Source organism: Punica granatum, chromosome 2 (genome assembly GCF_007655135.1).
Source record: "Punica granatum isolate Tunisia-2019 chromosome 2, ASM765513v2, whole genome shotgun sequence".
Taxonomy (NCBI): domain Eukaryota; kingdom Viridiplantae; phylum Streptophyta; class Magnoliopsida; order Myrtales; family Lythraceae; genus Punica; species Punica granatum.
In genome coordinates this window covers 18780550-18793524 of record NC_045128.1, presented here as the reverse complement: position 1 = coordinate 18793524, position 12975 = coordinate 18780550, and the positions used below count along the sequence as shown (strand labels likewise).

The following is a 12975-nucleotide window of genomic DNA, read 5'->3' as shown; positions in this document are numbered from 1 at the left end:
AATAAGAATTGAGGGGATTAGAATGAGGAGGGAATTGGAATGAGGAGGGATAAAGAATGGGATAAATTTAAATTTCAAAGACTAAATTTATTACGCTTAAATATAAAAACTAAAATGAAATTTTTCTGGCAAATTAATTAATTAAGTGTATCTATAAGGAACTATTCCTTAGCCCATGGCTCGCCCAACATAGGGCTCCTGAGCCATGGGTCTGCCGAGTCCCGAGCAAGTTCCGGCGTCCTTGGCAGTGCTCAGGCCAAGGATAGAAAATGAGATATCTCCCCACTCAAGGTAGTGAGCTCGAGGCTCACCGCAATCAGGGCTCGAGAGACCCGAGTCTCGTGTGACCCGAGGCTAGCCAGAGCCCTAGCCTCACGTGATTGGAGGTTCACTTCAGAGGGCTCACGAGCTCTGCCTCTCCCTCCATGTATCTTTTCTTTTTTTCCTTTCAAGTCGATATCCCTCTCGCGATGCAAGTTATGTTGATTTCCCAGTGGATTTGTATTATTCAGCTGGAGATCTACTGGAAATTGTTGTCAGATACAATGGAGATGAAGGTCCGATGGTTGCGACGGCGGAGGCGGCGTGGTAGAGTTGGTGGAAAGTAGTGGCAGAATTTTGAAAATTTGTAGTGAACTTGGGGTCATAAAGGGCAATTGACTAAAGACCCCCATCAGATTTGGAAATCCGGGCTCCAAGGCCAGATTGGCAATTCAGCATATTCTCGGATTTGGGCCGGATTTGGATTAGCGATTCCGAGCCCGAAAATGCACCCAAACGAAAGAATTGCTAATCCGACCGAATTGGGCCGGATTCGCAATTCTTATTCGCCCAACCAAACGGGGCTGTTAGGGTTATCGTGGAATCCACAAAATTGCTCCCGATCTGCCAATGTGGAGATGTCGCCGCGATGAGAACGTTATGGACGGAAGGAAACCCTGGCCGACGCTTCCTTGGTTGTCCGCATTTTGGAGTAAGTTATGTTATGGGCAATGAAGGATGTTCATCTTCTATCTCTTCTATCACAACACCACTACTCATAGTTTCTCTACTTAGCTCTTCCATCACCTTTTCTTGTGTTCTACTGACTATGTAGATGGGCACATATCTCCCTGCCCTTATAGCTTTATAGCTTTCATTAGCCATCTCTAGTGCATCTTTATCACTCTCAATTTCCTTCAAAGTCTCAGCCAATCTATATGTCTCAGTAGTCCAATAGTAGGCTGCATATCCAGATATTCCAATTTCCTCAACATCTTCATCTATCTCTAGCAAGCTTATGTATTCAGCAGATACAAAATCTACATATTGCAGTTGACCTCCCGCATAAACAATATATGCCATGTCCCTCTCCGAAGTATCTCCGTGATGATAACTCGATTAAGAAAAAACTCTGAACCCTCACATGTCACGAGCATACACACCCCATTAGTATCATGAACAAACGCAGTCCTAAAATTGCAAATACGTACCAAAACAAGGAAAATGTACAAACTCTCTCTTCCATCGTACTGTCAGAGCCCTCATAACATCATCAAGTTAACACCCGAGTGCAGGTTGACTTCAAAATCGTATAAAATCACTTTGCGTGTTCATCTACTGGGAAAAAACTTAACCAACTACATCATCTAAAGATGCGAGGATGCTTCTAACCATACATGGGAGCCATGTCCGATGTAGACAGTGTGGATCGTCAGCCAAACCTCCCTGACTCGTCACACAACTGCTCTCTTGCCTTTGTCGAACACAAATCCACGAAAAAGATTGTTCCTTGCTTGAGAGAAGACAGAGAAAAACAACGAGAAAAACCCACGAACAGAGAACCCTTCTTCTCCCTCTCAGTGTTCACCTCTGTTTAAAGTTTCCATCTTGAAATAGGCTTTTTTTTAAAAAAATATTCTGATTTGCCATGGTGGCATGACATTTTCCCTCCACGGGTAATAGCCACATCAAAAAAGGTGAACAGCGTCAAACTGACAGATGATGCAATGCATTTGATTACGGTCGGGGAAAATTTTTTTGTATCACATTGTTACAAAAGAAAAACCTTTTGTAATACGTCATTACGTTGTACTTTTGGCGTAATTTTTTCTAATTTTTAATTTTTTAAAATTATAATATATATCTCCAATTTCAGTTTTTCAACTCCATAAGAATAAGCGATAATTACTTATATAAATGGATTGTGCAAATGAAGCTACCATGAATTTACTCAATCTTTTAGACTTCTATTTTTTATCTAAAAAAGAATAGTTATAGATTATTCAAACTCACTGAAATCCCAGTAAAAATTGGTGCTCTGAGTCTGCTTTTATTATATTTCATTCTTACAATAGTCCGAAGTTTGATATGGACTGGGATCACCGAAATCTTCTATAAATAACTGGAATCGAATTCACATATAACTAATCGGTAACCTCCATCTTATCCTAATTATCTTCATGTATATCCATTGTCCAGCCCCCAACCACCTCAAAGCTCTGTATGGCAGCGAGAAGTGCGGAGACTTTTCCTTCACACCGCCATCTTATCCTAATTTCTTCACGTATATCCATTGTCCAGCCCCCAACCACCTCAAAGCTCTGTATGGCAGCGAGAAGTGCGGAGACTTTTCCCTCACACCGTGGAAAGGAAATGCCAAGTACACTGATGCTAGTATTTGGTCCGTTTATGGCTCCTACCTCACTTCTCAACTGTGGATTAATATTCAACCTTGAGATCGACAGACTTTTCGCAACAACCGATTGAATAATTAAATCAACAGGAGGACAATCAGTAAGGTGACAAGTCCTCGAATCCAATCGTTTATTGATCCTAAATGCTAAATGCAACAAACACAGTATCAAAGCACTACTCTAAGCTACAAAACAGTTTACATACACAGGCAGCAGGCACTGCAAACCTTTTACTAAATATGGAGAGTTTCTCTTCTTAATACTTTTGTGGGAGGGAACAGAACGAAGTCCCACTCATCGTCCTTTCCGGCGATTCCTTGTAGCAGCACAGTCTGAGCAGTACCACTTACCTTTTGGCCGTTCTTTCAGACCCACGCACCCAAAATGGAACCACTCTATCTTACACTGTCAAGGACCAAGTATTTCTCTCATCAGAGAAAGAAGAACATGAATAGAAGCTGCAATAAAGGAGATAATGGTCCTATCTTACTCGCGATTCAGTGTTGGTCATGTTCAAAACTTTCATACCATAAGTAACATCAGAGAGGGTGAAAATATTTTGAGGTGAATCCATTCTTCCGTTTGCAATGTAAGATAGTGAAACCAAAGAGGATTGGGATATCGAAAATTACGTACGTTAGGGTTGTCGCAGGCAACCATTTCCCCGAAGCTAACTTGGTTGCAAAAGCAGTAGGTGGGCTCATTAGGGTCAACCGGTAAGTCCAAATCCACGCCAGCAGAATTTGCTGCTGCTGCTGTACTAGCTACTTCTGTTGCTGCTGCCACAGCTGCTGCTGCAGTCGCCAAACGTGTCCTAATGATAAGCGAAATACCATAAAGAACAGTCATTGCCAGACTTTATCACTGCTCAACAAAAATTGATGTTTCGAACATCTAAATCTCTATAAATGAGAGTACTTTTAGGATGATGTTTAATAGGAAACTTGTCATCGTGAAGCAAAAGGAGCATGATTACATATATCGCACAGGATGCAATTAATAAATGCATCACTTGCTTAACCAGCTAATGATAATGTAAAAACTGAGGAAAAAGTGCTTTCTTGGTTTTGTACCTTTAAATTTAAAATTTATCCTTTTCGTTTTCATTTTCAGGATTCATGAAGTTAATAAATTATCATTTCAATAATGAAAAAACAACGCGAGCATTGGGCTGAAGAAGAAATAAGTAAGTTGAATTGATACTGCTGCTACCACTCCCTCACAGTCTCTTGTGCACGCAAACTTGAGGACACTCCTGAGTCTGCACAAAATAAGTAAGCCAAGGCACTTTGACACCATATCAGTAAGTCCACCTCCCCTCCATCCTGCTCTCTCAGTTCTCACCATTATTTTCTATGCAGATGGACCAAATAGGACAGTCACCCACTATAGGTCCAAGAGCAAAGTCATGATAGATGATGACTTGATTAAAGCCCATTTGCTGTAAAAAGGAGGGTTCTCTCGCTTCCTATAAATACCACAACTACGAGGCTAGGGTGCTCCATCAATTTCTAACCTCATTACCTTCTGTTGCTTCCGGGTTCTCATTTATCAGAGAACCAATAACAAAGCATCAAGCTGGCTCATGCTTCTGTCTTTGGAGTTCAAAATCAGAAAGCATTATTTTTCTATTCCGCTGTCAAAGTCCACAACATTTTATTTTTCGGTGCAATAAGGGGCCTAAGCCCAAAGGTGGCAACTTTTATTGAATGGAGAAACATTTTGGTTCAACAACAGCAAAAAGGAAGAACTGAACCTGAACCCAAGCCAAATGCAAACTCAGAATGAGCCAACCTTATCTTCTAAGCCCAATCCTATCCTGGCACTGCACTCACTGCCAGTATCACTGCTTTGACTTTGACCTGCATGCACTCATGTTGATTCCAACCAGGGCCGGCCAACCCTGGCCTAGGCATGCTAATATGGTCAGATCGAGGCCATAAGGGAGTTCTTTGAAGGTGACAGCAGCAGGGGACAAGCCACCTGACTTCCTCTGTATCTTCCTCAACCTCACGTGTCTTAGTATCTCAATTTTTTTTTTTAATTTAAAAAATATATTATGTATGGTGGCCAGAAAAACAATGTATGAACTCCAAATCAGTAATTACGACACTTAACTGATGGAGTTAATGAAATCCTTGAAGGGATCAGGGGCAAAACTCTCCTATCATCCAACACATGAATGACAAAATGAACTCAACAGACTCAAACAAATACACAAGTGCAGACTACTTAACCCAGAAACTAACGGCAGTAAATCAGGTCAAAATCACATAGAAGCCAGAAAATTACTTCTTACGCCCTCCTCTACCGCTTTCAGCACCCTTTCCAGACCTTACGTCATGATTCGAGGCAGGCACCCCACCTGAAGCAAAATCTGTTTCTGACAGAAAAGAATGATTTTAGAAGTTTTCCAAAGAGTGAACCAGCCTCATGTCAGGATCACAATTCAATCAGTTGGACTAACTGCTCAGCCAGCTGAATGATACCATATACAAGTATAGTTAGTTTTCAAAAGAACAATCTGACAAAGTTATCAAGCTTGCTTCTGTAATTTCCTTCTTTTCTGAAGTTCCTCTCTTGAAGCAAGTTGCAGACCAAACTTTCCAAATCTGAATACAGCCAACTTTTCTCTTTTGGAATTGCAGGATTCAAATGCCAAATCTGTGGGAATTCCAAATTAAAATCATAAGCATTCATTTTACTCTAAGCATTCATTTTACTCCCTGAACTTCACTTATTTATAAGTCGTCAATTCAAATCTAAGCCTCTTTCAGAGGATCAGTTGAATCTCTATTGGTTCATTAGGCACTGCCAGTCGTAGCAATTTTGTTGGTCTAACAATCATTCAACATTTACGGCCACTCTGAAGTGGACAACTGTCCAGTCACCATGTCAACCAGAAGATCTGGTCCAATTTTGACAGAATTGCCAAAAGTTTTTATACTTGCAAAATACACATTCTAAGAGCTAATAGAAGTGATAGACAGTGCCCAAAAGAGGAAAACCATTGAAAGAGAATCTCAAAGAATTGGAGGAGACATGTGACGAGTCAATGCAGGAGAAAATGCTAAATTAAGGCAGTACCACGTCGCAACTCTTCGCTGAACTTTTTAAGATACTGATCAAGCTGCTGTATATGTTGATCTACCTGATTCACGTGTAGACGAATTCAGCCTTGAGTGCATAAGTAAAACAGATCATACCAATATAATACATGTGTTAATATATTAAGATGCCTCACATTGCATAACAGTAAGTGTAGTACTCATAGTGCTTATCCAGATGTGTAAAAGGGACAGCCATTATCGAGCACTAACAAGATGAGAGTCACGTATGTATGTGTGCAGTTGCATGTACACAAGGGCTATCAACCATTAAAAAGAACTGTCAGCAAGTCTTCCCAGGAGGTCCATTACTCTAATTTACACTCCATCTTCCAGTTCATGTTACGAATTAACTAAATGAAATCCTGATATAATTGCTTCGCATATGGCAAGGTAAAAGACAATTATGAGAATTAAACAATAGCAGCAGCATTAATAAGTCACCCACGGAGAGAAGAAAATGAAAGACATCACTATAATACTGAAAAGATGTAGAAATTACTGATACCATCTCATATGCCTGGGCAGCTAGGGCAACTTTCTCATCTGCTATCCTAAGGCTATGCTTTTGTTCATCAAGGGCCTCATCTGAGAACCTAAGAAGTGAAATATCTAATGTGCTTCCAGATTTTATTCCTCGCTTAATATCCTCGATTTCTTGCTCGCAGCGTTGCTCATTCTGTCGTTTGAGATCTGCGATGCAGACATACAAAATCAATTTCCATCAAGAAGCTTATCATATCCACTCTGAATACAAATGACATTAGTAATAGTGTAGCATAGAAATAACTTCTCAATTATGCGCCGATCACAATAATACCCCTCTACCAGATCCTGGAATTTATATGTAATTGATTTTATCGCAGTCACAACTTCCATAAGCTAAAAACCAGACCAAAACCATGTGCAAAGGTTTCTAGCTTTCATATCTGACTTCATATCCCTTCCAGATGTAAACTTATTAACAAAAGAAGTTTCCAGAGAAAAGAGAACCATAAATAATCACTACTTACTATCTTAAAATACAGAATTTCTCCAGTACCAGACAAAGCTATTAAGTGTTCACCTCTATACACGTTAAAAAATAAAATTCAGATTCTTCTTTGTCCTAGCAAATCTTGTACAGCGGTTTTTCCAGCAAAGATGCGAAATATAGGAAAAGCACATGCATGCAGGAAATCATTTTAAAGTCCAAAAGATTGTCCCTCTCAGATCACTCAACCATGTCTAAGCTTCTGTTTTAGTTCCGTACATCCAAATGTGGCCTCCAGCTCCAGCTAAGACTGACACAAACATCGACTTTGAAGCGTCTCCTTTCTGCACATACAAATTTGAGCCTCCACGAAAGCCACCAGGCAATTGACTTTTCCCTTGCATACTCTATTATTAATTTGCTCATCAAAGAATACAAAGGAGTTGCTTTTACGTAAGAGCAAATGAAAAGAATAAATAGAGAACACGGGGAGAAAACAGCCCCCCTGGAAACAAGGCTTGCACTGGTGACCAGGATTTATATGAACATAAGTAGATTTGAGGGGCAAGTCCTCGAACCAGGCAAACTCGAGGAAAAAAATCATTATCATCTCCCATTATAATTCGATTGAGACCCTAACCACTTCCTATAAATGTTCTATCACTCCTTCTACAGGTAAATTGGGTAAAGCTCACTAGCTGTCGAATGGTACGACCCCAAGGAGTTACTGAGACAAGGGCAGTCACAATCCCATCATCTTCCACCTCAATAACATCAAGTGAGCTGAAACGTTTGTTGCTTGCGATTACCGTGCCATCTTATAGAATAAGCAATGAAAATATTATCCAAAAAAAAAAATAGCTATGTACTCTAGCAGCTGTACCTTCTAAACTTTTATCAAGATCGCGTAATAGTCCATACTTCTTCTGCAGGGCATAGGGCAGGGCATCAAGGTCTGCAAATTAGAGCCAACCAATAAATGCCCAACCAAACATTGCATGGATGAGCCCGCGCGAAATGAACAGAAATTTAACAGAAACCATTACAAGAGCTTCACAATTCAAGGTTTTAATAGTGATGAAGAAGTTTTAAATGGCATAAAAATCTGTCCTGCCAAACGAGTCGAATTAGGGTTCTTATAATCGATTGAACCCTACACACGGGAGCTGTGCATTGTGGGTGGTAAACAAACGAAACTGAACTTACCAGCTTGGAATTCATCGATGAAGGACATTTACAGGATTTCCCACTGAATGATCGGATTGATTGGAAATTGCATGAAGTGAAATCGCGGGTCTCCACTTTACAACAGCCTCTCCAACCTCAATTGATCATCATCGTCAGCTGCGCTCAGGCGTTTGTTCTCTTCCTGTAAGTAAATAATCTATTATTATTATAACAAGACATGACCAGTGAGTACAATTTCGTTTTGTAAAATTAAATCCGTACTTTAAATGTCTGGCTACACCAAGAAAACGAACTCTGAAAACATCCGAAAGTAGAACCTTCACCAAAAAATTCAACAAAGACAACCTCCCACTATTGGAAATAGACAGACACAATCGGAAAAATTAAATGGAGACAATCAGAAAATAGGCCAAAGGAAGAAAATTCAGCCAAAAAAATTAGACACAGCCGCAATGGGGGCTGGGGGCCCCTGTCGCCTGCGGCCTCAGGGATCTCCGGCTACCTCGAGGGTATCCGTGGTCGCCAGCGACAACTTCTCCAGCCCTTTGAAGATCTACGAGATCCCAACTGTAAAATAAAAAGAAAATTTTTTTTTGGAGAAAATCGGGGGTCGGAGGGTTCGTCGCCAGCCACCACCCTCCCCTCCAAGGCTGTGGGATCTTGATTCTGGGGGTGGGGGCCTCCCCAGCGGCCACCACCCACTCCTCCGAGGTCGCTGGCGCCTTCTGTGGGAGCCGGTGGCCTCGGAGGAGGGGGTGGCGGCAGCCGGAGAGGCCCCTGCCCAGAGAATCGGCATCCCTCAGCATTAAAAAAAAAATCGAGTGGGGAAGCAGAGAACTTTGCTGGCGAGCACCTCTTCAGGCTGAGTCATCGAAGATCATAGAGGCCACTGGAGGCAGAGGTCTGGTCGCCGTCGAGTCCCTCCTATCGCTGCTCTGAGGATGAGTGAGAGAGAGAGAGAAACGGGAGGATTGAGGACGAGAGAGAAAGTGCGAGGCACTCTTATCAGGTAGCGGAAAATGATTTTGGAAAATTTCCAAGGGAATTCACTCTCCCCAATTTTGATTTTTAATTGTGGTTTGACCGAAATTGTTTTCATATTGACCAAATTTAATTTTGTTCCCATGCACGAGTGCTCACACTCATTTTTCACTCAAGAAAATATGGACTTGAGTCGTGATTTGGATCGAGATCGAGTTAGGCACCTAGATATGGACATTGGGTCATGCATTTTAGGAAGCTCATGAGACTATTTTGAAGATTGGAGGTCCACAAATAACATATTTGTGTATGCTTATATGTTAAATATACTTTTCAAAGTCATGACAATACTGACTTTGCAAAGTACGTATTATTTATTATGTTTGATATTTGAGCATGTGAGAAACAATCAAAAATGGGATGAAGAAATTGCTTAAGACTCGATTTGAGTCAATTGAGCTCTCCGCCATCCAAAAGGGTAAGAAGTTGAGAGTCTCTTAACACTTTTCGGGTCAAAGGTGATTTCTTTATTCCGAGTTAGGTTCGTTTCTCGGATTTTGTGCAATCGCAATTTCAATATCATCGCAAATCTCACATTAAACGCCTTTAAAAATGTTATTTTTCAAGCAACATGCACGGATTTGTGTATTGGAGACTTTTGCAAGCCATTAGGGTCCTTTCCTCGACCTTCCTAGACCTGTCTTGGTCGTCTCATTAAATTAAGCTTTTCAAGTATTCAGACTCCATTCAGGCGATCAATTCATGATCTGTCTGATTGTTTGTAACTCGCACATTTACTACATTGGTAATAATTCACAAGCAATAATTCCACAAATGGGTTAATCGGGACGCTCACATAATTAATCCACTCGGCATTAACAAGTTTACACGAATTGACCATTAACTGGTATCACGCGTCAACAAGTTGCAAAACGGACGTTGGTGCCCTTTTCAAAACTTGCCTTTTTCAAAATCCCGATATGTGCGGTCCAATGTAGCATGGACATCTAGGAAGAGCTTACGTATCTTGACTTAAGTTTCTACCTGATTTCAAGTAACTCGGATCGGGATACAAAAGATCTTTCTAGATCACTTCTAGGCAGATCAACCGGTTCTTCGGCTTTTTCGGGATTCTTGCATAACCCTAGAAGATCCAGGGAAATTGTCGACATCGACTACAGGCCGAGGTGGCTAGCATAGCGTTGTTTTCCTTTTCTGAAAGTAATTTTCAAGTTAGGGGCAAAATCATCTTTTTGTAATGTAGCGACACCCCTATGGTTAGCTTGACAGAAACACTACAGTACTAGGATAAGAACGGGTTACCTATTCAGGTGCATGTTCATCTACATAGCCCTTCTTATCCGACTGATGAGTTTCTGTCATTCTAGCATAGTTTTGGGTATTTAGTCGGGTATTCTGGACCAAAACATAATTGCCTGACTAAGCATGCCTTCGACTTAAGCATACACGGGCAGTAGCGAGTTAAGGCATTAAGTTTTAGGCTTTTCAGGCAAAAAAACATGTTTTACCATAATTTGTAAATGCTTTAGTGTCGCAATACATAACAACTTTAAAAGCAATTCAGGCATATGAGACTTGACTACTAATACCATGTTTGTCAAGTCCTTGAAACAAAACCGAATGTTAAATGTTTTACACGCGTTTGTTTGCTTAGTAGATGACATTTGCATGCCAAAACACCCCGGGCTAATAACTTGGTAATCCACGTAAATTCGACAATAATAAACACCTTGTCTGTTATATGCATATTGTCTGTTATTTTTCTGCTATTGCTTGTTCCTGCGGGTCGAGCTCGACTCATAGGTCGCATTGCACTTGGGGTCCAACACCCTAACCATCGATCACGGGATCCAACGTCTCATTCACTGAGCGCATAGTTGAATTTCGGTTTCGATCTTTTCCCTAAACTCACGGTGAGTCTGAGCGGAATAATAACCGAACGCGAACTGACCGGGGTTCAACCATTTCCAATTTGTAATTTGTATTATTTTGAGAGCATTGTAAGAGCATTTACTTTGTACATTTATTCTTGTAAGAATCCCGGTCGGTGAATGAACGGTCCAAGCGTCGAACCGATCGAGTCGGCCTATGCTTACCTAGAGAAAAGTAGACCTTAAGCTTCACGATTTCGGTTCTAGCAGGGAGTCGACCGTCACAGTCTAATGAATTGTAATGTGAGGATAGTGAACCGATTTCTCGATGCATAGGCCTACCTTTCTCTTGGTTTCTTAATCCGCGTCATTTAGTTCATCGAATTTTCGGTGTCAAAACGTGTAAGCCGAGCGCAGCCTAATTCACACAGTAAATAAATAAAACGGCAAGCCTAACAAGCTAGAGTACCGAAAGGGAGTGCGAGATATAGGCTCGCACATAACGTGAACCCCCGAACTCGGATTTTCCGATTTCACAACGACCATTGCCTTAGCAAAACTAGGTGTATCATTACCCCTAGACCTAGGCAACTCACCGACCATCGACCTTCGGGTCGTAAACAGGTAATAGCGACTCATTCTCACGAGTGTCCGTCACGCATTCCTGGGAAGGTGGACACTCCCAAGCCGCGCGATTCGATCGTCCGCATACAGGCCCCAACGAGAGCATATTCGGGTTCGTACAGCTTGGCGATTCCGCTGAGGATCATTTTAGTGGGTTTGGGCTCGATCCCGCTTGCTTGCTTGCATGTTTATTTACCGCTTTCAGCATATTTATTTTAAGCACATTTATTTCATGCATATTTATTTTCTGCATTTGCATCGCATCATCCTAGCAGTTTCTAGGTACCACGCTCGAAATCCCACGGGCGACCAATAGAAAACTAGGTTAGACAGAGGTTCCCGAGTAAGGGAACGGATCGAGTCGACTCTGCCATCAAACCGGCCCCCAAAGATCCTCGCTCGATTTTGGGGAAGTGATCCCCCACCCTTAGTTAGTTGCTTTCTCAGTAGCACTGAAACAATGCATAAACAAAGACCATCATGCTGGACCAAATTTGCCTTCATGCCATCAACCGACTCAAAGTCGAGTCTTTGAGTCGGCCCTTAGTTTTTTTTAGGCGAGCCTTTTGTTGTTTTTTCAGAAATAGTGATGTACAATGTAAAAGACACAATTATAGTTTATTTTTTCTGCACCTGCATGCATGTTTTCAAATAAACTAGGACATTGCATTGGTTTGATTTTAAACATTGAGCCGACATCTTCTCCAGTTAGGTAAGAATGGATTGCTCGACTCCCTGACTTAGGCTCGACTCCGTTACACCGCCAGGTCAAGAGATCACCCGCATTTGGAGAGCCTTTCGCCCTGTCGACCGCACTTTCATCCGCCTCATCATGGGAGACTTATCACTGCTTGTCGAGTCCCCCATCGACTGGACTTTTCTCATGACCGCCATTGAGTTCTGGGACCATCAGCGTGCAGTGTTCAACTTTAAGGGGATTGAGATGACTCCTACAGTCGAGGAATACACAGCCCTCATTCAGAGACCGATGCCAACTCAGGATATCGTGGTGCCCAACCAATATGCCACGCTACAGAGCCGACTCTCCATCCTTTTGGGCATCCGCACAGAGGAGGTTAATCTTGAGCTTCATAATGGATGGGAGCACAACGTTAGAACCACATGGATCCTGAACTGGACATACATCCGTGCGCTCCAATGCTACCGGAGATTCCTACCAGCGCAACGCCTGCCATGAGTTCCTTCTTCTCATCTTTGGGACTCTCATATTTCTGCATGCCTCGAATCTCATAGACAGGGCACTCACCCAAGTCATCCTCCAAGTGGTAGGAGGCCATAGTTATGTTGAAGCTCTAGTGGCTAAGACCGTTCGGTCTCTTGACTATGTCTGAGAGACTCGGCGGGGCAAGATGAGGGGGTCTCCACATCTCCTACAGATTTGGCTTCTCGCACACATCCAACCGTTTTGCTCATAGCATCCATTTTCATACATCACCGACGACCGCTCTCTGATCGCACGCCTACTCCATGTGTTTCGACCCACCGAGCGCAATGTTTCCGAGTGGAGGCAGTTT

The 12975-nt window shown here is 42.0% G+C and overlaps 1 protein-coding gene across 5 annotated transcripts; it reads right to left on the bottom strand.

Annotated features, from left to right (window-relative positions):
• Nucleotides 1–2728: 2728 nt before the first annotated feature.
• On the bottom strand, nucleotides 2729–8967 carry LOC116195474 (PHD finger protein ING1). 5 transcript variants are annotated; one of them, XM_031524696.1, is made up of 8 exons: nucleotides 8797–8967; nucleotides 7962–8124; nucleotides 7639–7710; nucleotides 6291–6475; nucleotides 5763–5826; nucleotides 4968–5052; nucleotides 3312–3489; nucleotides 2729–3080 (listed from the first exon to the last, which is right to left on the bottom strand). In XM_031524696.1, the coding sequence occupies exons 2-8, from the start codon at nucleotides 7987–7989 to the stop codon at nucleotides 2970–2972; spliced, it is 723 nt and encodes a 240-aa protein (XP_031380556.1). In that variant the 5' UTR covers nucleotides 7990–8124; nucleotides 8797–8967; the 3' UTR covers nucleotides 2729–2969. The 5 variants fall into 5 exon arrangements, with proteins under 5 accessions (XP_031380556.1, XP_031380553.1, XP_031380552.1 ...); XM_031524693.1 differs by having other exon boundaries at nucleotides 4968–5058; nucleotides 8782–8966; XM_031524692.1 differs by having other exon boundaries at nucleotides 4968–5058; nucleotides 8797–8966.
• Nucleotides 8968–12975: the final 4008 nt, after the last annotated feature.

Bases quoted from the DNA above. Each gene is read 5' to 3' on its own strand.
- LOC116195474 (XM_031524693.1), bottom strand. From the start codon at position 7,989: ATGTCCTTCATCGATGAATTCCAAGCTG. The intron at 5,827-6,290 runs GTATCAGTAATT...CACGTGAATCAG, and splicing joins CTGCCCAGGCATATGAGATG to GTAGATCAACATATACAGCA. The intron at 3,490-4,967 runs GTAATTTTCTGG...GCTTATCATTAG, and splicing joins GGTAGAGGAGGGCGTAAGAA to GACACGTTTGGCGACTGCAG.